This window comes from Cupressus sempervirens, chromosome 5 (assembly GCF_028749045.1).
Source record: "Cupressus sempervirens isolate cs-2001-9-10 chromosome 5, ASM2874904v1, whole genome shotgun sequence".
NCBI classification, from domain to species: Eukaryota; Viridiplantae; Streptophyta; class Pinopsida; order Cupressales; family Cupressaceae; genus Cupressus; species Cupressus sempervirens.
In genome coordinates, this window is record NC_143122.1 from 481,539,319 (window position 1) to 481,566,437 (window position 27,119).

Here is a 27,119-nt window from a genome sequence, read left to right on the forward strand (position 1 = left end):
TCAAGAAATAATCAAGTAAGGTCTCTACTCATATTATGTAATGTCCCCATTGGTTGCCAGCATCAAAATTTTAGGGATTAGCCTAATATTGGATTCTCGTAGGCTAATGTGGATTGTTAGAGGGTGTTCTGAGGATTGATTCATCCCCAACATTCAACGATTTATGGTTTTGGCCTTTGTCCGATGTCATTTGGACTCCATTTTCCATACTATGTATAGTATGTCAAGGGTAATAGAGATGGACCCTTTCTATTTTTAGAAAGTGTATTTGGTCACATGGGGAATTATGAGGAGAGATTCCTATTTCAGATGGCACGACGATCAGATATGTATTTCAGGGAATATTAAAGTTAAAGTGACAAGTGATTTATTTAAATATTTTAATGTTATAAAGTTATAAAGTTACTTAAGTGACTAAAAGACGAAATAGTCTTTTATCCCACATTGCTAAGATGTCTGTATCTCTCCACAACTCGAGGTTATAAAAGAAGGTTTTTACATTGGGATTAGGGGAATGAAATATATTATTATACAAATGAAAAGGGTTGCTTAAATGTGACTGGTTATTCTTGAGAACGAAACCCCTCGGAATGTTTGAGGAGTTGGACGTAGCCCCAACCTCTCAGTGAAAATTGTGTTAAAAAATAGATTAGAGAAACCAAACTTTATTCAATTCTAGTTTTCGAAGTAAGTCTACTAACCTTCCTAGCATTTGGAGATGTTATTCATACTGAGGAGAGCAACCATCTTTTGCATCTCACATCCCATAACAATCACATAGTACGGAAATCCCTTAGAGCAGAGGTAACGGGCAGTGGAAAATAACAAGAACGTTTTATATGAATTGGTGGTGGTAGTAGGGAAGCAATTTTATTTTCAGTTTTGTTGTTGCATTTGGAGTGACCAACACTCTATTTTTTTTTAATGGACAGACATAGGAGGACGGGTAATTCTAGAAGCTGGTGGAGTAGTGAGGAATTTAGCACGAAAATGAATGCTTTCTAGGAGAGTATGGAAAAACTTAAGCTTCATCAACAGAGGTTGGTGGAGAGCTTGTCGGATCCAGAGATAGTTGAGAGGACAGCGAAGTATATAGTTTCTGCCTTTAGAAGGCCAACTTCAGGTTTGCAAGGAAGGAACCTTCAGTTTTCCCCAATAGGTGTCCATGATGCAGATGTACCTATATTTAGTACGAGATCTGCTAGTCCTATCTGTAGAGTGGATGATGGGCCTATTTCATAGAGATCAATAGATGTGTTAGTACCCTTGGTGGATAGTGGCACTAAGCTTCAGCACGTTGAGGCCCTCAGAGTTGTTGCAGTTGGTGCAAAGATAGTTGATGCAATTGTTACTACTGATACTTCAGGCTCTCTTGAGGAGGGAATTATTATTGGAGATTTCTATGGGAGTTGTCATAGTGTTGCTCCAATGCAGGAGGCAGTGGCTTCCTCAAGTGGGAGCGATGCATGTATGGAGTCACCTAGTTGTGATGCCGGTGATTTGGGTGTTATAGCAGAGTTGGTAGATGTAGGTTTATGCTCTAGTGTTATTGATTCACAGCCTGACATAGAGTCATGTGTACCGAGTCGGTAGTTGAGGCTCTATCAGTTGATGGGGATGCAGACAGTATGGACACCTCTGATGATTTGTTGGATGATGCTATGAGTTGTACTAGGTATGATACCCTTTGTCAGATATTGGGTGATGACTCTGAGGAGGTTTTGGATGAGTCCCAGGATCAATGTTTACAGGATCTTACTATTGAGGTGGAAGTTGAGACATGTGGGGAGATTGATATTGCGAGGGCTTCTATTTCTTCGGAGGAGTTGTTTGAGGTACATAGTAGTTGTATCTCGGATGTAGAGTTGTGCGAGGACGATAGCACATGTATGAGTGATCTTGTGGTGGATAGTTTTGATTCAGTTTCCTATCACATTGCAGTTAGTGAGACACAAAGCTTGCATAGGAGTTAGGGGTTACAAAGGCATCATGTGAATTATTAGATGAAGGTGAGTGATAGTGACATTGATTCATCTCTTGATCATTATGAAGCTATTTGGCATATGTTAGCTACATCTAGTTGGGGTGCCCCTGTGTGAGATGGGCACGGTGATAGTAGTCTTTCCCTAGCAGAGGTTCATGCGCTTCGAGAGGCTGTTAGGATCTTGAAGCATAATTACTCTCAGTTAGTTGATGACAGAGATTACCTTCTGAAGTGGGGTAGCACCTGCTATGAGGTGTTGTTAGGGAAAGAGGAGGAGGTGATTGAGCTCACCCGAGAGCTTGAGGTGACGATGGACTCTCTTCAACATACTCAATTGGCTCTTTAGGAGTCAAAGTCATAGTTAGGTGAGGTTACTGTGGAGTTAGAATGGGTATAGTCAACACTAGCCCCAAACCCTGTTCACGTATATATTGTGGTTGGTGGTGAGTTTGCTTCTATGGTTAAGGATGAGGGATGTGATGATGTGGCAAACACATTCGTCCAAGATGTGTGTAGTGTGTACAGAGGAGGCAAGAGCATCAGTGGAGACAGGCTCTCATGGTGATTTGCTTCCTTCTATTGGAAGTGAATCTATTTCTTCTTTTCATACAACTGGTAGCATTGGATAGTTTGCATTGTCACATTTTTAGAGAGATCAGTTGTGGATTGCGGGGGAGCAAATTGATGCTTCCACATATAATTTCTACTGCACTGAGTCATTCATGGAGTATTTGCTTGAGAGCTTGGATTTGTGGGAGGTTTCATATAGTATATTTAAGGGTGCTCTCATTCGGGGCTCTCGTGCTATTTGACGATTGGTGTGGAAGATTGTAGAGACTTTGGCTACAATACTTCCCCATAGGGATTTTGTGGTTGGGCTTGCTGAGAGGGTTGCCCAGGATCCTGCCCGACCAATAGTGTAGATTTAGAGATTGGAGCCATCTTCTGATTTCTAGTGTGATGACGATGAGCCCTTGACAGAGATTGGGAGTTTTTATCGGCATTACACTATGAGGAGTGCTCATCACTTTTCTTTTGGCCCACAGGTAGAGCACTTGGTTTTCAGGGCTATGGATGGTGACAAAAGGTTTGGTATTTGTTACACCTGCAGAGGGTGTACTTCTCTGCTAATGGAGGGAGATTCCGAGATACAGGGTATTGTGAAATAGTTGGACATGCTAGTGAATTAGATGAATCAAAATCATAAACAAGTGACCCAACTAATTTCAAAGCAGAGATTTGAGCAGAGAATGATATCACTTTTTCTAAGAACGGAAGGTGATGATACAATTGCAGCTTTAGAGTTGGGGGACATTTCTTATGAGACATTGCATGAGTTAGGCACAATTGAGGTAGAATGTGATGAGAATTTATGTTAGGTTAAGTTAAATGATGCAGTTGTTGGCATGAGTTCCCTGGATCTTGTATTTGATGGCGATGCAGCGATAGTGGGAGGAGCATGTGAGGATACTGTCATATTAGCAGCCACTTTGGTGTCGGTTGAGCCATCCATCGAGGAGTTTAGTAGTATGCATGTAGTTGTATATGTGTGGTCTGATGGTAGTACACTTGTTATTATTGATGAGGTGAATGATGCAATGATAGAGTCATGTTACACTATCGATTAACAAAGTGTTAATGTTCACTTCATGAATAATCCCACGTTTGACATGGATGCAACATTATCTTATAGAAGCCTTTTGTGCAGATTCAATCTTTGGTGAGAAATACTCTACTGGAAGCAAGAACTCAGATTCTTGAAGATTATTCATTTCCTCCATTTGGAGGGGGCGACTCTATTGTATTTTGATTGGTACTTTAACAAAAGGATGCCTGGATCACCAATGACTCTGCTGAGGGAGTAGACTCAGAAGGAAATGGTAGATGGTCTTTCAAATGTATCGATCATTTGAAAGAAAACTTTTTGTTCCAGATGGCATCAAGCCATTGGATTTTGGCAAGTTTGATTATGACCCTTACAAGTTATCTCCAAAGCTTTCACACCTGGTACCAAAGTTTCATGGAGAATGGGATGAATCGACAATTTGACATTTGGATGCATTTTACTCATTTATAGAAGATTATGAGATTTGTTTGGAAGATAAGGTAATGAAATTGTTTGCTAGATCTTTGAAGGACAATGCAAGACAGGCATATGAATCATTACCCACACAATGCATTTCATCCTGGAAACAATTCAAACAATGGTTCCTATATGAATTTCATGATACAAGTGAGGAAGATAATGTGTGTTATGAACAAGATGAAAATTAGAATTGCAGCATGGATGAGAATCCTAATATGTCTTTACTTGATACATTTTTCAATATAGAAAGATATGAAGGCGAGACTTCAACACATTTGTTTTTGAGGATGATGAACACTTATTATGAGATTCCATCGAACTCCAAACCTCCTTACATGGAATTTCTAAACAAAATTGTTAAGTTGAGAATCTCGCCGAAGGATCTTGACGTGAAGCTTCTTCTTCAAATATGGGATCAAGCTATTAAAGATGAAGCAAAAGATGCCAAAGTAAAACAAGGACATAATGATGTTTCAGATTCAAATGTAGAAGAAATCGAAGAAGAGTCCAATTATGATGAGATAGGTAAGGAATTAGATTGTGAAGAAAATGGAAATGATGAGGAGGATTCTCTTAGTGCGGATGAGATTTCAAGTTTGTTAGATATGGAATATCAAAAGTATGTCGAAAAGGGTGGTCAAATTTTTCTTCCCATGCACAAGGAGAAACAAATTGATGTGCTTTATGATAGATTCACTAAACAGGAAAATTCGTTCATCTTGTCAAATCCATATAACTTTCATGATGAGGAAACCAACGAACAAGAAGACGCATACACTTCTCAGAAGGAGGATATATTTGTTGAAGGGATGCATTGTGGTCTAAGTATAGAAAAAGATCTATTTGGATACCATTTCAAAGAATTTTCAGATCCCATATATGATGAATTAGCATCTAAGAGAATGAAGAATATAGTACTTATACATTTCTAGATTTTGAAGACAATGTGAACATACATGAAGAGGAAAATGCATCTAGTAAGGATTACAAAATCACTTCAGATTTTTTATTCAATGAAACAATAGAGAACCTGGACATAATAGTTTGTGAAGATGAAGTAGAATAGCATGTGATATATGAATAGGAAGAAATGTCGGATGAAGGATCTCATGGAGATATGCCTGAGCATTCTATGTTCTCGAGTCCATTGTTTGAGAAGGATATTTTAGGCAAACAAATATCTCAGCACTATGATGAAAATAATAAAGATATCGTGCCTAATGATAATGTTAAAGTCGATAAGATGTGTAGTATGTATTCACAAGGCAAGAATCTTTTTAGTTCATCCTACGAGCCGAAGTCATATCAGATATATGAAGATGATATGAAATCAAACAAGCGCAATGAAGAGAGTGTGTTGAGCTTGAAGAATAGTTCTGAAACTTTTTCAAGTATCATATCTCATCAGAATCTTGATCAAAGGAAACTTGTATTCCCCGAAAGTGACCTACTTTCAAAACGGTTGTGCAAGGAAAATCAGCATTTAAGGTCTGGAGATCAAGGAAATTGTGTACTAGAAGATATCCGAGTGGAGAAAACTAATCTAGGTATTTGTATGAGTGATCAAATGCATGACTACAAGAATCTTCTATCCAACAAAGGCCACAATGTAACTGATGATTTACTGAAGGCTAGAGATTGCGTTGATAAAGTTGAGTCAGAAAATTTTACTCATATAGATGATGCTTTTGATACAGGTGTGAAGTATGAGAAGCATACCAAGGTAAGTATCCATGAGAATTCTATGATGATATTTATTGAGAAGATGCTTAGTGAAATGTTTCTAAGTTTTCATCATATTTCTTTTTATTATACTAATCAAATGAGTGGTGCAAGAGGTCAGATATTTGGATTAATTGATAATGAAATTTATTTCTTTCCTATAAATCTTATTGATAAGGCAAATTCTAATTATAAACAAGTGATGAAAGAAAAGTACATGTCATATGATGCTTGTTTGTTATTTATTGACAAATCAAATCTTACTAAGGAACAATTTGTTATCATGAGATCCAAAGTATTGCAGGATCAGAATTGGGTATTTGATCGAGGAAAGAAGTAATGTATATTTTTTGGGGGGCCTAGGGCCACCCAATTTCACCATGCACCATGTTAAGCATGAGTGCTTGGTCTACTTCTCCAGAGATAGCTGGAATCTCATTATGCCCGCAAGGGGCATATGTCCCCAGCAAGAGCCACTGATGGAGCTCAAATTTTCGCAAAATTTAGGGTCTCCATTTAAGGAGTAATGCTGGAGATTTAATGAGGCCTCGTCATTTATTCATGTTAATATGTTGGAGAATTTGTCAAATAATCTATGATTGTGCGCTGTAGAAACTCAACAACAGATACTAAACAAGTTTCAAATTGACAGAGACTCAGCATCAACAAGTTTGTAATGTAGATGTGGTTGGATGTGGAAGCTTTGATTGAAATATTCTGAAAAGTGAAGTAATTATATTTAAAAGAATGAAGCCAAATATTATATATATAGAAGCAGTTTCAAATTTTCAAGGAGTGTACATTAAGCGATGATAAAACTTTTATATACAACGGCCTCATGCTCATGAATAAAAGTATATTCAAAACATTGATATATGTTTGACAGTCATCAGATGTGCATGAAGTAAATTGAGCTCATGACAGGTTTTGTGATGTCAGAAATGATTGATGGAATGCTAGTATTGAAAATTATACAGATAGCTTTCAGATATATCTCAAATAGGAGATATGCCAAAATATCTGCCAGAAGATCCTAAATCAGCAAGCTGGAGGATACCATTCAAATTTGTCAGAGGGCCAAACAGATTTCCAGGAGTCTCATGCTTGTGAATGGCTATTGGGAACAAGAAGCAATGGTAAAACAAAGTGAGAGGTGCATATATTCTATCTGGGTATGACACATATACTACATAAAAGCATTGTTATGGAGTGAATTAACAATCTGATTTAATATCAAAAGTATACCAACATTATTCATGTGTAAAGTGGGATTATTGTGATTCAGAAATCATATAGAAAATCAAAGGAGGGTATATGCATAGCCTAGCATATAGTGAAAACTGGATGTCATTGAAAGCCTGAAAACTCCGAGCTGTAATGGACAAAATTCAGGCATCTACCAGATTCAGAATCACCTTCGATATATTTGTTTATACCTTCAGATTGCACAGGAAATGGTATTAATATTATCAAATTTTGAACCAACGTTTCAAACCAAAGCAGTAAATACAGGAAATGGTGTTCAAATCACCATAAGCCTTTTAAGTGTATTGGAGAGATGTGGCGTTGCCATAAATTCATAGTATATGGAAGCACTGTGCTATGCCACATGAGTAAAGGATCCAGGGAGCAGGTCTCACTGTAAATATAGCCAAGGACTGGAGAATATGGCTTGATGTGTAGACTGGTCATCCCTGCTATTTGGATCTCACAGGCTTAATGCACTAAGAGATATGGAAGTATGCCATCAAAAGTAATAAAACTCATCATAATATTCACTACCTGGTGATATCCGTAATCATTGAAGACACAGGAGCCTCCCAAGCAAGGATTTTGAATTACCTATTACTAACCGGTATTTGATAAATTAGCATCTAACGTTATTGCATATTTGTTGCAGGTGGAAGGAGTCCACATGGATCTGGAATGTGGAGATTGCAGGCATAATGCGGCAAATATCATAAGGAATGAATAAATATTGGGAGACAGTATCGTCACAACATGGGTGACGGGATGCAAGGAAATACACATGGAAAAGGGAAGACTTGTTCAAATATGTTACAGAATCATTTTCATACACTCTGAAGCCTTGATTTTTACTACCGCACTATGGACAAAGGACTAAAGAAGGAATGATAAATTAGGGGCCTTTATATTCCTAAACCATCCATGCTTCGCACGAGATTATCCAAAGGAAAGTAGAAGCTTGTGCGGATAAGGAAACACAAATTATATTTTTATTTTGAATGAACCTTTCAAATCACTGCTGAAGGATAAATAGGCGATTAGATTATCCGGATATCAATCATTTTAGCAAAATTATGTTAATGTTGAATGTTTAGTTATTTGTTATGGAAGGTTGTGGTGCTTGGAAAGCAATCGACATCTCTTACCATTCTATAAATATATGATGTGAAATTAAACTGAAGAGACGATTCATATTCATTTTTAAATTTTTACATATACTATATGCACTTGATATATTTTATTTTCTCAATGGTAAATAAATGAAGTTTTGAACTAAGCCCGTAGATTCTAGATTGCTGAGCAAATTTGTATGTGATTCTAGAATTCAAGCGCAATAGATAGATCATCTGTAAGGAGTATCTTTATTGCGATTCTATTTCCGGCATAATTATTTATTTCAAATTTTGGAGTTTTAAATTATTATTAAGTTGTATCCTTTATAAATGTTTTTTATTAATTTCAATAAATATTTTAATATTCGGATAAGTGGACTAGGTCATTATTGCATTTTAAATTTGATAAACATAAATATTGTGAAATATTTAATTATTTTCATATTTATGTCTAGTTCGTCCTTGCAGGAGTTAAAGTGCATCCTAGACTAGTTTAAAATTGCATTCATATACTTGATCCATCGTGTCTGAATTATTAAAATTGTTTATAGTTTAAAATATATTGAACTTTATTAAAGTTGTACGTTTCAACTAATAATATTGACTCTGATTGCCCATTTAATTAAGCACTAGTCTTTTACTCTTGATTCATAATCCATATGCTGGCAACTGTTTCATTTCTTTCCATTGAGGAATTATTATATTCATTTGTTGTATTCATTCTTTATTTAAAACATTATCACATTTATTTATTAATTCATAATTTTCAAGTTTAAAGTTTTTCTATTATTGCCGTTAGGAAAACTTCTAATACATTCGCATTCTAATCAACTTGCTATAAGCGTCTTGGATCTAAGTGTTGTTGTCCAGGATCAGGTACACCCACCTCAGTTTTGCGGAGCCAGAAGCACAGGGGATTTGGATCATGTCGATCAATCCTATCAAGTTGGCCTTAACCGGTTGGATATCCTAGCATTGAGCAGGCAAGGCTTGTAGGATTCCAATCTGCGGTTTTGGGAACCAACAGGATGTTTGAGAACGATTTAATATCTCTAGGAGTTACAATGCAAATTCTAGGTTTTAGAAGATATTATAACTTTTCAGACTTGGTCAAATTTCAATAGTCAGTAGGTTCCTATTAGCATTCATTTGCTCTTTTTTTCTGACTCTTTATTTGGCTTGAACTATGGACCTATCTCTCTCCCTATCATTCTTCCTCTATCTCCTCTCTACCTCTCTTTATCTTTCTCTCTCCTATTCCTCCAAGATCTAGACCTATCTCTCTACCGCTCTCTCTCTCTCTCAACCTCAAACTCCCGCAAGGGGTGCTATCCTCAACCTTTTTTTGTTGTTCCCCCAAATGCCCATCAAATTACTAGTCTAAGCCAGTAAAAGGTTAGTGATATATCATGATCATAAAACTCTCTATAATACCTATCTCTTGTTGCAAATTGTTGCATATTTATAGTTTAAAAAAGGTTAGTGATATATCATGATCATAAAACTCTCTATAATACCTATCCCTTGTTGCAAATTGTTGCATATCCATAGTTTAAAAAATATATGGCTTCTATATCATCCAAGACCTACGTTAGAAGCCGTTGTAGAAAGGATTCTTGCTCCTTTGATAGGTTGAGCCATAGACTTGTAGTTTTTGTTTTGATATTTCTTTGGAACATTTGATGCATGGATTTCTTATTCCGCGAGTTTTGTATATTTTTGAGAATATTTGTATATCAGGTGTGCTATTTCCTGAGGCTACAATTTATGTTCATGTTTTATACTTATGTGATTGATGTATACTTGTTTATGTGATCCAATTAGCTTCCATTTGATAATGTTGTTGTGTTTCTAAGGTTTATTTAACAAAGGGTGCATGAAACTTGTTTTAAATCTCTAAAAATCTCTAATGTTTTTGGGTGTTTTCTCCACTTTGCCGAGTCTTGCCAAGATTTTTGCTGAGTCCCAAGTCTTGAGTTGGGTTAGCCTTGTTGACTCCATGCTGAGTCCAAGTCTAAGATCTATGTTTAAAATAGTCAAAGCACATATAGCAATAAACAATAACTAGAGCTAATGAAGGGGAATTTTTATAGCATAATTATTTTATGTATTTGAATGTTACGATATCATCCTTGATATATTTAACTTTCATTCAAAACATCATAATAATTATCTCATCTAATTTACACATTTAAATAGGATTTTACAACAATAATGAGCATATGTTGAATTCTTGAACCAGATAAATAACAAGGCACGATGAACAAAAACATCTCAATAACCACTGGCGCAACATTAGTGAATCAACATGAAAGCACATCAAGATTAATATAAACAAATATTTCATAAATAATACAAATCAGACATCATTATATAACCTCATCTCACATCATCTTAGAGTTATCATGCATAAATGATCATAACTGAAATCACAAGTATAAACTACTATCCACATCAGCAGTGATATCTAGATGATCAAAATAATACAACTATAGTTTAGTGTGTGTCATGAATGCCAATGTCAAAAGAATAATATACAAATGTTCACATAATATAAACAAATTCCAGTTCAAATCAAAATGAAGCAATTAAAAAACGCAACCATGGGAGGCACTACATTGTCATTGGAGATAGGTGCCATTCTACTTTTCCTGATATGTAGATTTAATGAATTAGTAATTACTAATAAGTATGCAGATAGTGCATTTGGATATGCAGGTTTATTTTAATAACAGAGACTATGGATGAGTAGCATAACCTTCATTATGCAGTTTAATTAAATGATAATGCATTACATGACATAGGTTACATAATTCTATGCTTGTATTGATTGAGATAAATGATGGTAGATTAGGATGTTTACGACTATTATACAATGATTAATGAATACCATTGACTGGCATCACATTCTACAATCCAAACTTATAAACTGAAATGCATGACAATGATTCTGTTCCTCTTCATTCTTATGATTGAAGACATGGATTACCAATGATAATGATTCAAATTCATTTGCTCAATTGACACAAATGAATTTCATTTAGAAATAATAAAGAAAAGGATTATCTTTCCTGTTATATCAAACAGTGCAGGCCTTGATGTAGCTGAATAAGAATCAAATTCCTCTATTGATTCTCACTTTAGCTTGATCCAGACCGTAAGTTAGAAATTGAATAAGCTTATATCGATGTAGTAGATCCTTCAGGGTTGTAATTTTTGTAGAAGTTGGTCTACTGCTTGTATAGAGAGCTATTACAGAAAATAACTTGACCCACTTGCAGAAAAGGAAGATGCGATTGAATATGAAAATGTCAGAAATAACTTGATGTTCTTGAATGGAAAGCCTTCACAATAAATGAATCTGCATGGGGTGTTTGCAGATAGCTTAAAATAATTATGCAGTAGCAGGAGAGGATAAAACTTCTGCTCATGTAGGAAGGGGCAACTCCTCGTCACTTATTTGCCACGTTCAAGAGAGAAAGTTTGGTCAAAGCCGATTCATATGAGATGGTTTATAAATCGTGATTTATATTTCTTAAGAATATTATCGTCTTTGTAATTATATATTTATATATATAAATATATTTATCCTTATGTATCTAAGCTTGATGCTTAATTCCATATTTCCATTTATATGTGTACTTATATGTAAATGCATACATATATTCATTCCCTATTTTGTGAATATATGTATGGTTTACATATTCAATTATCTATTTGCATATTCACACATATGGTAAAATGTACTTAGCATGTGTATAAACATATATTCCTATATTGAGATAATTATGAGGTTCTTTCTAAAATCGATAGAAGAAAAAAGAGTTACTCAGATGATCAATTCATTTATTCATTAACATGAGGATGAAATTCTTATGGATGAAGATTAAATTATTTAATTAAAGATGAACAAGGAAGGGACCTCCTAACCCCACCCGACAAGTGGCGTCTAACAACCAAACCTAACCCTACAACTAGGTAACTAAATGACCAAGATTACTTATCTATAGATTCTAGCCTGGATGTCGATTTTGACCTTTCTTGGTGTCTACATCCTCTCTCCTTGATGTACTCTCCCTCTCTTCTCCGGAGATGACCATTCTTCTGCATCTATTGACACGAGGCAGTTAGCAATAACCTTCTTACCCTTTTGGTGTCAATATGTTAACATTTATTACTAGCATAATTCATCTGTCTATAATTAATTAATTGCTAGCAATATTCATCAAAATTTATCAGTGTTCATCAGTCTACATCAATTTTCATGAGAATGCTCTAATATTCATTCAATGCATCAATATTCATTAATTCACCTAACAAACATATTTCAATATTATTAACACATTTCCAGTAAAGAATTTACAATAGTTACCTGAAAGGATTCATAGAGAAAGGATGTAACAAATAAAATTATAACATTATCATTCTTTAGCCAATTTAATAATTAGTTATATGAGGGCCTCTGTGATAAATTGAAGTGTAAATATTAAATGTGAAGTCTTTGTTGGAGTGGACACTAAATTATGGGAGTCATAGAAGTTTACTAAAATGAAAAGTACCTCTTGGTGGGAATGGGAGGGCTATAAAAGAGAGTTTTAGAGCTCATTTTGTAATGCTTGGATTTGATATTTTGGAGAATAGATCTTCTGGTTGAACTTGTTTATCTTGTTCCTTTGTGAGCACTAAATCCTTTGCAAGAAACATCTAGAATGTGGTAAAATATTTAATTTGGAAGATTACTAGGTGATTTCATCCAAAAATACAACTAAACTTAATTGTTGATTGATATCTTCATTTTGATTCTTAAATAGCACAGGTTGTATTAAGGAGAGATTGTTCAGAGCAGAATGGAAGGGTTTGTAGCTACAATTTGAGTAGACTAATCCCGGGGGCCGACCATACTCATATCTTGCAAGCTGTACAACTGCTAAAGAGATGTCGAGGTTTATAAAGTGAAATGTCTCAAGTTTAAAGGAGATAATATGTTGATTGGTGGCATCTGAACATGTATTATCCAGCCTGCATGAAACCATTCCACATTATAGAGTTCTTGGAGGGAGATGTCTAGAGTTTCCATATACCAGGTTTGCTGGGTTTTTTCTGTTTATCTTTGTTATTTTATAACTAGCAAATGTTTGTCTCATTTCACATTGTAATGCTATTACTTCATATGGGAATCTTTATTTCTGATGTGTTATTATATTTTCAGTTTATTGCTAGTGTATGTGCTTTGAGATATTGTATTTGCAAGTTATTTCAGCTGTTTAATGCTGCAGTATGTATATATATATATATATATATATAGAGAGAGAGAGAGAGAGAGAGAGAGAGAGAGAGAGAGAGAGAGAGAGATCACTATTGCAACTTCATCTATCCTTGTAAAGATATCAAACAGGCAAGCAATAAAAAAAACAAAGGTGCTTATCGTAGTGGTAATAGAGCAGTGTATCCTACCACCGTAAAAGGTCTAGAATGATACAACAATGACATGTCAAGGTTAGAATGACCTCTTTTTATATATCAGTACAACATCCATAGAAGAATTATGAACAAGATGCAGTAGAAGAATTAAGAATATGAAATATGGGGGATAGAGATCCAAAGGGTGAAGTATTCTTGAAGATGTTAGATATCCTTCTTAAGGGGCAATAGGGTGCAAAACAAAGAGCACAGGATCAAATCAGCATCTTGGACAATTTGCTGAACTAATGGTTTGTCAAATGGCAGTGAATGACAACAACAACGAAAATGTGGGTGCGCTCAATAGAGATTAGGGTGGGAAAGATGATAACAATGGTCATGGGGATAATTTTGTTAACAACATAAATGTGAATCAGTGGGCAAGGACAATTAATTCTAGACCCCTTATGCTAGTTTAACAACCTAGGTCTCAACTATAGGTCGAGAAATAACTGCAAGTAATAGATTTTTACAATCTGTTCATGCCAGATTGGATGGATAGGGGTCTAGAGTTTCAGGCCACCATATCATTTAGAGACTATATCAACCTCGAGGCTCAAATCAAAGCATAGGCCCCATGCTAGAGAAAGAGTACACAACAATGACTTGAAGAAAAAAGGTTGGGAAACTTATTAGAATAATATCTTTGAATATCTAATTTATTATTCTTTTAACGGTCAATATTGTGTATCTTGTAAATAGTAGAAAGTTTTTATTATTCTTTTATTCTTTTGTTATTAGAATGTTTCTAATAACACCATGCTCATAAACTATATATGAGCATCTTGCTCGTTTATTAATCGATTCAGTACTTCATCAATTATTTTGTAATATGGTATCATAGCTGTAGGCTAAATTTATTTTTATAATTAAAAATGTTTTACTGAATTTTTTCATAATTATTTTCAAAAACCCATCTAGGGTTTTCTGTTCTTTTTTTGTGCCTTTGTGTGATCATTGCTCAAGGGTTTGTTTGTGGCGCCACCCCTTCCTGCGCGACATCCGTGTGTCCCTCGGTTCATGCCTTTCGTGTGATTTTCTGTCCTCAGCCAAACATTTTTCCTTATGTTTGAAAGCAAGCATTTTCTAGCGACATTTTTTCATGGCTTCTTTCATTAACCACTTTACTCATCAATCTACACCCTGCACAACCCATTTTTGTCATTTTTCAATGCCATCGCTACTTGCGTTTGGATTTGTGGCGCTATTTTTGTTGTCATGGGGTTATCTCTACTACACCCAAGCTGATTTTCTTCCACAATCTATTTCCTTGGTCATTTTTCCTACAACACGCAATTGCATTTCATGTCGTTTGGGTTTCTATGCTTCTATAGGCCTGCATTTTTTTGTTTTCTCAGTGACGAGATTCTTTGTGCCCAAGAGGCATTTTTTTCCATTCATAGCTCATCTTCTATGCCATTCTCAACCAGTACGATCATTCTTCATTTTTATTTATTCATGGAAAGCTGTTTTTACTGCTTGAGCCTTCAACTGGGAGTTTTTTGCATAAATCTGTGGTTTTACAAACCTTCCCCATGTGAAGGAATTAGATCTCAGATAGAATACAGAATATTTCTGATATTATTTGTTTGCAGACTTGATAAGAAATATAATTCTGATATATATATAATCTCTGATTTTTTTATCTCCGATTAATTATATTCCACTGTCCGATTGGCAAAGACTGATTATTGACTTAGAAATGAAATCTCTATCCCAAAGGTGATGTAAAAGAGCAGACATGGTTGCAGAGGTAATCACATAAGTTTTTGTTTTTATGCTTTTCCAACTGCAGGCACACGATATATATATATATATATATATATATATATAGAGAGAGAGAGAGAGAGAGAGAGAGAGAGAGAGAGAGAGAGAGAGAGGTCACCCCATGTAGGGGCATGACCCTGCATGGCATATGCCACGTATGGTCATGACCCTACGTGGTTTATCATTCTAATTTCATTTAACATAATCCTGATCACAATCGGGTGGTTATGAAGAGCATCAGGCCTTAACAAAACAGGCCTTAATTAATCACAAAAGATAAGATAAAGATTGATTAAGTAAATTTGGATTATAATGAATGTTCATATACATATATAAAAATATAATATACATACATACGTAATCATTATAAGTTATATCAGAAATCAATCCGACAGCTGCTATTGCATTAACAGTCCCTCTTAACGAGGGAGGGTTGATAGATCCCAATCATCTCAAATGCTGATCTTCATTTGTATGACTTTCATCACTCTCATATTCTTGTGAGTCAAGAATATCACACTAAATCATATCCTAGAAGGATATAAGTTATCTGATTTCTGGCATATTCCGGGACAAAACTGAGTGTAGTCTATCAGATAACAATCTTGATCTTAGGGACAACACAGTAATCTCCTATATCATAGGTACCATGATCTCCAGCATATTCCGGGACATCAACATTGTGGTATGTTAATTACTATGACTTTTGACACATTTTGGGACAACAATTTAATGTAGTATGTCATTATAATAGATCAAGAACTCAAGAACACGATCTCAATATCATGATTTTCAACACATTCTGGGATAGCAACTTAATGTTGTCTATCATGATCTCTGGTAGCTTCTGGGGCAACAACTTAATGTAGTCTATCATGATATCATGACAAACTATTGCTAAGATCGTTACCTTACAATAGTGACCTCACAAATATGTTAAATGAAAGATCATCACCATTCATGACATAATTCACATATGCAACATTGTAACTCTTGTAACATTTAAAATATAAATGAATATATATTAAATTTAAACATGACTGAGACTTAATCTCAGGATTTACACTTATATCTTAGTCATACCAAGTTTACCTCTAAAGTACCATTTAGAGGAGACAATTGATTTGTCCTTAGGTCTATGTATGACATCCCAAACATCATTTTTTAATATAGATTGATATCTTTCAACCATTGCATCTTTCCAAGCTTGACATGTTAAGGCCTTTTCAACACTAGATGGTTCAGATTTGATGGGTTCAAATATAAGAGCAACATAGCATGAATGACTTTCTAGTTTTCTTACTTTCTCTAAAGATTTCATCAGGTGCTGCATTGTTTTCTTCAATAATCTTTCTTGCCCATAGTGACCTTTTCTTGTTGTTAGGGATTTCAATATTTTTAGTATTAGATGATAAGGATTCATGATTTTCTGAACAATTCTCTTTCTGAATCTCAACTATAGGGTTTTCATCTAATTTTGTAGTTGGTCTCTCGTTTGATTCTTCAATGTTTTTAGAAAGGTTGTATGCAATATCTTCTTCAAAATTAACATCTCTGCTTATTTCAATAGTTCTTTGTTCTAGAATGTAACTTCTATAACTTTTAGAGGATTTACTATACCCAACAAAAATGCCTTTCTTCCAGAGGGTTGTAATTTAAACCTCTTTTCTGTAGGGATATGTATATATACCGAACAACCAAAAATTCTCAAGTGACTTAAATCTGGTTTGTTTCTCGAAAATGCTTCTTTAGGAGTTATATTTTCTAAGATTAAATGAGGACATCTATTTTGGATATATAGTGTTGTATTTGAGGCTTCAAACTAGAAGATGTGAAGATTTTGATCATGGATCATGGCTTTAGCGCATTTAATGATAGCTCATTTTTCCTTTCCCGCCACTCCATTCTCTTCTGAATTATAAGGTACTGTATACTCCCTCTTAATCCCAATAGAAGTGCATAGTTCCTTTAAGTTTTCAGAAATGTATTCACCCCCATTGTTAGAACTTAGAGTCTTGATTTTCCACTAAAGCCTTAAATTCTTTGAATTTCAACAATACTTACATTTGATTTTTTAAGTTCTAGGAAATAAAACTACGTTTTCCTAGTAGTCATCAACAAAAATCACATAATACAAAAATCCTCCTAAAGAGGGTATTGACATTGGACCACACAAATAAGTGTGGCTAAGTTCTCATACAACTTTTGATTTATGTCCACTACGTGTGAAAGATCCTTTGGAGTTCTTTCCTAGGGCGCAATCTTTGCAGGTTTCAGTATGTTCAGATTTTAGATGAGGTAATTCTATCACAATTTTCTCTATAGAGGGTAGGGCGCGAAAATGGAGGTGTCCTAATGGAGACCAAATTTCTTGCGATGCTAGGTACAAATAGAACATCTTTTATTTGTAAGGTAGCTCCGACTTTTAATTTAATTGAGCAGGTCCCAATTCCTTTCACAAGATATGTAGAATTATCCCCTATGGTAACCTCTTCAGTAGAGTGTCCTTCAAAAGTTTCAAATTGGTCTCTAAATCCAATTATATGCCATTAAGCCCGACTATCAATTATCCAAGTATTCTTGTTTGAGTTAAGTTCACTTGATAAGGCTAGGAAGAATAGTGAATTTTCTGCTTCATTTTCTTCAACTATAGAGGCTTGAGCTTTCTTTCTTTCCGAGCAGTAGTTGTGAGTGTGTCCAAAGTTCCAAACTTATCGCATTTTGTAATGTCCCCGATTTAGCAGGTTCTTGGAGCTTGGTTTTTGTCAGCTCATCAGTGCAACCCCTGTGAGTTGACGTTTGGTTTTGGGGGTCTTTGATATGGATTTGCTATCTTTGGACTTACTATTTTTAGTAAGTCACTTTTGGCCAATTTTTATTTTGGTCAAGGCAGGTCTGACAATGTTGGTCACTTATCATTTTTCTTTTGGGCTCTGGACGAATTGATTTGGTGAAGTCATATTTATTGCAATTATATTGAGACTTAATGATTATTTAATGCATTGGTAATTAGTTATGGTGCTTTATATTATAAAGTAATTGGACTTTCTATTATAAAGCAATGTTTAAGTGAGAAGTGTCAAGGTGAAGCGAGGTTGCACAAAGTCTTATAAATGTGACTTCATTTCAAAGAGAAAAGGAATTATATATTTTCCTTGCTCATTTTCATCTGGCTGAGGGTTTGAAAAAAATTTGAGCTTCTCATTAACAATTGTGTTGAGGTGAACAGTTGTTGTAATCTCCTACTGTAATTGCTGTGATTAAGGAGATTGTCATTCTGAAGGCAAATCGATTGCTATTGAGTTATATTGTTCAGCAATTGAAGGAAATTCGATTGGCAATAGTACTAGTTGCGGCTGCAATTCTGGAAGCACATGAGGCATTAGGTTACAACTTGGACATCAAATAACATCACAAGAGGTTTAGCAAGGCATTGCATCTACACCCTGTAATCAGCGTGAACAACTTGTGCAATCAGATTGGCATCAAACGTCAATCATTCTGGTTGCCAATATTAATTGGAGTTGAAATTGGCTGTTTGGCATTGGACATTTTGAGCTTGGGAATTGCGTTTGAGGCTGGAGTTAGCTAACATTGTATGTGGAGCCACAATTGAGGCAGTCTAGACGCCTCTCTCAAACTGCCAATACCTGCGATTGTTTACAACAATTAGGTTCTTTGTCCATTAAAATCTTGCAAATTTGGTTCATGGAATTGATCAAAATCTTGCCTTTTCTTAATCAATAAATTCAAAGTAATTCTGGAGTTGTTCTTTAATCATAGTGTTTCCTTTTATTCTTTATATAATCTGGAAAAACACTAAAAAAAAGAATATATTTAGAAAAAACAAAAAAGGAAGAAATTCGTCCATTGGCCGACTAAGACTTGCAGGAGTGAACATAGGGTTTTTACAATGGTATTAGAGCGGTTTCTTGCTAGCTTGCAACAATTGGGCTCAAAATTTTTAGAGGGATATTTCTATTGTTCTATATCTTGAGACATGGATGGTGATCGAAGGTTTGTGCCAGGCAAGCATTATACCTGACAGGGACATAATTCGCCTCCTAGAGAAACAGAGCCGGAGATTCAGTTTGGTTCAGTAGGAAGCCCGAGTGGTTCTAGTGGCATTGGTCGACGGTTCCCAGATGTTGAGGTTGATAGAGATGCCCTGCAGGCATTTAGGAATATCGCAGCCGGGCAACAGTAGATAACAAGTGTTCTTCATTAGTTGTCTAATACCTTGTTGCAGTTAGCAATGCCTCCAGATCGGGGTAGAGAGAGAGATCGAGATGGTTCTGTTGGTTCTCATAGGTCATGTGTGGATATGGGGCCTAGGGCTAATGACAGGCACATGATCGAGGATCATGTCAGGATGGATGACAGGGTGGATAGGACATGCTATATTGGTGCTCAAGATAGATTACAGAGACCTGTTGTGAGGTTTTCACACCATCGCCCCAAAATTTTTGGGCAAGCCTTGACGATTTTTGCGGATTTTCGGAATTTTTTTGATTGCCTTAGCAAATTCTTCGGAGTTGTCCAAAAGTTTTCGATTTGAAAATTTTACACCTTGGATGCCTTTGGGCTAGGAAGGAGGGATGTGAATTGTTTTTTTCATCCAGTGTAAAATGTAATTTTATCCCTAGGCCAAACAAGTTTAAAAAGCAACATTTTTTGATGGTTAGAACAGTATTTGGCAGGATAAATTTGCAAAATTTTGGACTTAGACAGATTTTGAAAATTTGATATAATTGTATAGACTTGAGCATTTTCAAAATGAGATTTTTTAGATTTAATTGTTTTGGAAAATCTTGAATTTTTTAGTGAAGAAGGAAATTTTTTATCGCAAAATTGAAATTGGAAAATTGATTTTGAATGCCCGAGAAATGATTTATTTTGGTTAAAAAAATTAAAATTGCATTGCAAAATCAAAAGTGGATTAAATTGCAAAATCGCATTTATTTTGGTTGAAATATTGCCTAGAAGATTTTATAAGTGTTAGAGGAAATTGGTAAATTGGAATTGAAAATTGATTTTGGCTTGCTAAATTCAATTTTAATGATACTTTAATTGCCAAAATGTTGTTAAATGAAAATTTTGGCATCCCCTAGGCTTTCCTTGTTTTATTTTTGCAAATTTTGATCAAAATTGGCAATTAAATGGGCTAATTTCACTTTGAGCTAAGTAATTTTAGCATGGCATTTAAATGTGGGCCATTAATAAAGAGCTAATTTAATTTTGCTTTCCTCCAGGGCAAGTCGGCCAGCTTGGAGGGACATGAAAATTTTGGTATAAGAAGGGCTCCCCCCTCTCTCATCTCCTCAATCCATCTTCCTCATTTGTTAAGCGATTTTTCTCTAGAGGGCAGCTTACAAATTTAAGTGATTTTCTTGGGCAGATTTTTCTTTGCTTGGTGGCATTTTTCTTCTTCCATCTTGGGCAAATTTCTCCCTTGGGAGATTTTTTGAGGGCAGATCTGAATTTCTCTTGCTTGGACGATTTTGTTGAGGTCTGATTTTCTTGCCAAAGGCTGCGATTTCAATTTCCAGATTTGGGTGGTTTTGTTTGGTGAAGGAGATACATGATCCAAGGTTTGATTTTGGCAAACGTGGGCAATTTCAAGGAAGTCAAAGTTCTGATTTTTGCTAGGGCATCATTATTTGCATGGAGGCTTGAAATTTTCGAGATTTGATCTGAATTTGAAGAAGGCCCGATTATTGGTAAAAGCAGATTTAAGGTAAAATTCTATTCATTTTAGAGGCAAAGATTGGTTTAAATGTGGATTATATTCTTTTTTCTTGCTTGGTTTGTTTCCATTCATCATCCAACACTTCATCATTCCATTGATAGGTTGAAGTTTGGAGAGATAAGTGTAGATTTCATGATAGGACACTTGGAGAGGCAGAAATAAGTTAGACCACCCTAGGTTTGAAGTTGAGAGATATAAGTGTAGTCCATCCTAAGGTGTAACGAAGAGGCAGAAATAAGTGGTAGTCCCACCCCTAGGTTGAAGGTTAGAGATTGATAAGTGTAGAGATAGGACTCAGCGAGGTAGAAATAAGCTAGATTCCATCGATAGAAAGAAGGTTGGAGATTGATAAGTGTAGTCCATATTATTTAGAACGAAGGGGCAAAAATAAGTGTTTAGAATGGTAGATGTTAGTGCAAGCAAGAACCCAAAGGGAATGAATACTCAAAAAGACAAAAAAGACATGATGCCTAAGACCAACTTCCCGAAAGTGAGGCGGATAAGTGAATATCGGTACAGTAAACATGATACAGTTAAATGACAGATTGAAGGAAGGACAATCCCCCATGGCAAAGAAGATCTACAAAAGAGGAATTGTGCATGCAGCGGCTTGCCCTCCTACCTTGCCTTGTTCGAAATTGGTAATGGAGTGTGCATCCCAGTTTGATATTGTTACCAAGTCCATTTTTGATGAAGAGAAGAGAGTGTTGGCCAACATCGGCGGACAAGTGGTCGGAGAAGCATTTAGTATTCCGCAGTATAAAAGCATGACAATGGTAATGATGAATCAGGCGGCTAAGTTATTTCAGGATAATTAGGAGGCTTACTTCATTCATCTACAACAGAATTGGTTACACGAAGGCAAGAAGGGAGTCACCAAGTCATCAAAGCTCACTAGGTCAGATTTCAAATCAGAATATGGTGATCTCATTGTGCTTCTCAGTCGAATCATGGGCGTAGCTCAAGGTATGCAATTCAAAAATTGGATGTACATTTTTATTTATGAAATTGAGAATGGAAAGAGAAGATTTGATTGGGCTAGGATTATAAGCGAGAATTTAGAGTTGCAACTTAGGATCGTGCAAAATCAAAAGCAATTCTATATGGGGTTTTATCTTTTCTATTTGATTGCAAGACTATATGAAAATCCTAGACTTAAGGCCTTAGGAGTGATTGGCAATGGGCCGGGGCAATGTTTGGTGCATGAGTGCTATCCACAACATCATTTGCACAACACCAAGAATTATAAAATATTTTATGATGCCTTTGCCATTGTAATGTCCCCCACTTAGCCAGTTTGGAGGTATGTTGTCGTTAGCCCATTCTTGTATGGTCCCGAGGGCTAACCAGGACTTCAAAAGGGGATCCTGAGGTTATTTGGCCTAGTCAAATTTAATTACAGGCCAAACGAAGTTCGTTTGTTGAGTTTTCGGAAAGACTTACTATTTTTAGTAAGCCAATAGGGGGATGCAGTGCCTTCAATTTTCAGTGACAGGATGAGATGTGTTTTGTTGGGCTCTTTCTGATGAGCTATTATTTGTGGGATTTCGAGTTTATTTGGTATATTATTTGAATGTTTGAAGTTACAACGGTAAAGTGACTATTTAAATTAAATATTATAATGTTTCATAAAGTCACTTTATAAAAAATCAAGAGTCCCCGTTTTGAGTACATACATGGACTTTGTATAAGGAAAAAAAAGAAGAAGTTATATTAAAACTCATGTATTATCCCACATTGGCAAGACGGAAGCGTGGAGCGAGGAAGGGATTAAAAGAAAGAGGATAGCTCTCATTTATTCATGCTTGGGAAAATCAAAGAAATTGGAAAATTTTTTGGAGATCATGTCTCAATAGTTTGAAGGACGAAATCCCTTCAAGCTGAAAATCTTGACGCCATTGAAAGATATGGTCTTGAGATTCAATAGGGTAGCAGTCTGAAAAAAGCAGATACCAAAAAACAGCCCGAAAAAGCGGAACCGAAAAAGCAGGCCGAAAAAGCAGTCCAAAAAAAGCGGAACCGAAAAAAACAGGCCGAAAAAGCAGTTCGAAAAAGCAAATCGGGAAAGCAAAACAAAAGGGGCAACATTGAAGAAAATTATTACAGCCATCTACAACCAGGTTCCTTTATTAGTATTTTTTTTTAGGGTGTTATAAGTTTCAGCTGTAAGTGTGCATTATACCAGCATTATCATTTTGTAATCCATGTAAATGCCAAAGTCTTGGCCATATTTCATGAGCATTGTAATTTTCATTGCAATTAAGAAGATAATAGTTGCTGGTGTCATTTAAGCAATTTAATATCATTATTTATCAGCTAGTTAGTTTGCATACCAACTGTTTGTAAAAATGTCAGTTGGCTGCAGGTGTTCATTTCTCATGCTTAGATCATATATATGCACTGAATATTGTCAAAGTTAGTAGCACACTCATGTTAGGTCATTGTGTAGTCCATTGTAGTCTTCTAGCACAAGATTTTCATTGATGCAAATTGAAGAAAGTTATTTGAAGCGAGCTGAAGTACTATATCAGTCATACGTCCCTTGCATGTGAATTGTTTGATGAAATTCCTTGAGCTTTCATCAATTTTTTTGGGAGGGCAGATTTGAGGAGTGTTATTACAGTGGTATCAGAGCTTGCTTGCAAAGTGTTTGATGAAATGTCAAACAACTGAAGTATAAAGATTTTTGGTGTTTGAAGAAGTTATAACCTATTGGGGTTATTACAGCCATGAAGACAGTAAGGATATTGCAAGGGACACCTACTAAGAGGCTCTCAATGGAAGCGTAATAAAAGTTAAGAAGTATGGGAGTTGGTTCATCCAATTTCCGCAATTCACATATATTAGAGTAGCAGGAAGTGTAGTTTGTCCCAAGGGACTTCCAAAGTACCCACCCGACAAGGTAGTTTTGATGGAGTTGGCTAGGCAACTTGAGCATTATGACAAAATGATGAAATTTGAAGGTGAGACAGGGATTATCTTCTCATTTGGAATTGGCAATGATAGTTGGCACAATCCTGTCGCTTTTGCAGCTGCAGAGAAAGGATTAGAATGGTATCCTCTAGGATGGTATAGAGCAAGATAAGGATTCGATCCTAACGGTCTTATCAAGGCATCTCTTGGAAATACATTCAAACATGTTCCTACTATAGAGGATTTATGGGCCAATGCGCGAGATGACTTTCACATGAGAAAGCTAGCTTTGTCAAGGTTGTTAGTGAACATGATGAGGGCAATCAGATGGAGAGGCCTTGATATTCCCGATCAACTGGAAGATGATGAAAATGTGCTAAGAGGAGATTATGATATAGTGGATGGAATGGAGTTGAATCTAGTGGATTGGGATGATCATCAGGATCCTTCCTTGGAGGCAGTTACAAGGATAGTTGATCTGCACACTGAGTCGTACAATGGAAAGTTAAGGCAATTACAAAATTAGAAGGTATACCTTACTTATGAGAAGATGAAACCAAAGGAAGGTCCGGTAGAGTCAGTCGGGTAGAAAGGTGAGGGTAGTAGCCAACAACAAAGAATAGTTAAGAGCAAGAAGAGAAGTTTGGAGGTTGAGAAAAGTAAAGAACATCAAGAACCTCTAGTAAAGAAACAGAATGCAGCATCGTCAAGGGACAGCATAATTGAAGCTAGAAGCCAAGAAGATAATACAAGTGGACAAGGGGCCACAGTAGAGATGAGCTCTGATTCAAAATCAATCGAGTACTCTCCTCTCTCGGAGAACCAACATGGAGATGATGTGACAGTCACTAGTGAAGAAGAGGATAGGTGTTGTGAGGTTTTCACACCATCGCCCCAAAAATTTTTGGGGACCCCCTTTTTTTTAATCGCCTTGGCAAATTTTTGAGTTGTCCAAAAAATTTTGATTTGATTTTTGAAAACTTTAAGCCTTAGACACCTTTAGGCCAGGAGGGAGAGGATTAGACTTATTTTCACCTGGTTTCAACTTAATTTTCCAGAATAACTGATTTCATCCTTAGGCTGGGCAAAATTTCAAAGAGCAACACTTGGTAGGATAAAATTGTAAATTTTGTACTTAGACGATTTCTTTTGAAAATTTGGATAATTTTCAAAAAGTGAAATTTTGTTAGATTTGAGTTTTTTGGAAAATCTTGAATTTCTTTGGTGAGATTTTTTTTTTTTTTTTTTTCCATTTGTGCAGATGAAATCAAATTGCAAAATCGATTTTAAACTCTAGAAATGATTTTATTTTTGTCAAAAATTTAAATTGCTTGGCAAAATCGATTTGAATTGAATTGCAAAAATTGGCTTTAATGGATTAAAATTGTCTTGAAATTTTTTTAAGCCTTTAATGAAATTGCTAATTTAATATTGGAAAATGGCTTTTTGCTAGCCAAAATCCAATTTTAATGACATATTAATTGCTAAATCATCATTAAATGGAAACATTTAGCATCTCCAAGGCATTATTTACTTTCTTTTTGCAATTTTGGTCTAATTGGCAATTTAAAAAAGTAAATTTCATCTTGGCAAAGTTAATTTTGGGCTAAGCATTTAATTGGGGGCCATGTCTTGTGTTCTAATTAATTTATTTTTGCTCCCAAGGTCCCAGTCGGCCAATTAAGGAGGATGAGCAAGTAGGGTATAAGAGGAAACTCTTTCCCCTCATTTCCTCATTCCTCACTTCTCTTGGGTGCTTAGGCGATTTTTAACTTGGAGCAGATTTCTTCTCCTTTAAGCGATTTTGAAAGGGCAGATTGGCATTCTATTTCGTGATTTTTCTTCATGGTAGAGATCTCCTATGCTTGGTGATTTTCTTTGTGGAGCAGATCTGCACTTTATTTTGGCAAATTTTCATGATTAAAGGGCAAAGTTCTCATGCATGGCGGCTTCTCTAGGGTAGATCTGAAACTTTCCATTGCTAGGCATTTTTTTTGCAAAGTCTGATTTTGCCAAGGAGCTGCGATTTCTGCCCTAATCTGGGCAATTTTATTTGGAGGTGATTGTGATCAAAGGTATGATTTTTTGGGGCAAATGGTGGACAATTTCGAGAGCACTAAATTCTGATTTTTTCAGCTAGGGCCTCAAGATTTGCAAGGGGTTTGAAATTCTCAAAGTCTGATCCTAAAATCCAAAAGAAAACCCGGCTATTGGTAAAGGTAACTTCAAATTATTTAGAGTTGAAAGGGGTTCTTAAGCTGATTTCTCTCTTTCATTCTTGTCTAGATATTGTCTCCCTTGGTTCTTCTTGCATTCATCATCCACTTCTTCACCATCCTATCATAGGTTGACAACATGGTAGATGTTAATGCAAGCAAGAATCCTAAAGAAACAAACAGTAAGAAAGACAAAGAGGATATGATGCCCAAAAATAACTTTCTTCTCGAAAATGAGGCGAATAACCGATACCAATGTTAGTACAGTAAACATGATACAGGTAGAGGAAGGAAAATGCCCCTTGGCAAAGAGGAGATACAGATGGCGGTTGCACATCACAGCCCAAGTATCGACACTTCCATTTCAACCATGATGAGCGACATTGGGATGACACTTGATTTTGAAGACATCAGAGAAGAGGATATCAATGAGACAAAACTTGGATCAAGATTGGATGAGTTAGGAAAGGTTGTTATCAAGAAGAAACATTTGAACACCCTTTCCTCTCTCAATGCCTTTATCAGATTTGCAAAAGAGTATGAGAAGGATCATGAGAAGACACTACAACAGCAAGCAGTGTGATGAAATCGGCTGAGCTCAAGATAAAGCATACACCTTGTCCTCCCACGGAAGAAGTCAACAAAAGGCTAGCTAGGTTCATTGCCTTAGCTAAAAGAATGAAAGAAAAAGGGAGATTTATATTAGAAGATCATTTGATGTAAGCCCAAGTCGCAATTTCCTTTTCTTCTAGGGTAGGACAACTGTCTATTTCTGATTGGCCACCATTTTGGTGCTTTCTCATTGGTTGCTTCTCTTCACTTTTTTCATTGGTCCATTGATGAGGTGACACCTTCTCATTGG

At 35.8% G+C, this 27,119-nt stretch overlaps 1 protein-coding gene across 7 annotated transcripts in view; it reads left to right on the forward strand.

Moving 5' to 3' along the window:
- Positions 1 to 27,119, forward strand: part of LOC149556843 (PROTEIN TARGETING TO STARCH (PTST)) — a 261,217-nt gene that overhangs the window by 30,982 nt on the left and 203,116 nt on the right. For 3 of the 7 annotated variants that reach the window (XM_089831423.1, XM_089831429.1, XM_089831425.1), the window contains exon 2: positions 12,969 to 13,236. The exons of 2 other annotated variants lie outside the window; for them this stretch is intronic. In XM_089831423.1, coding sequence (XP_089687549.1) covers positions 13,213 to 13,236 — 24 coding nt within the window. In that variant the 5' untranslated portion in view covers positions 12,969 to 13,212. Of the gene's footprint in view, positions 1 to 12,963; positions 13,237 to 27,119 lie in introns of all 7 variants that reach the window. 2 more of the 7 variants (XM_089831424.1, XM_089831426.1) reach the window with 1 other exon arrangement.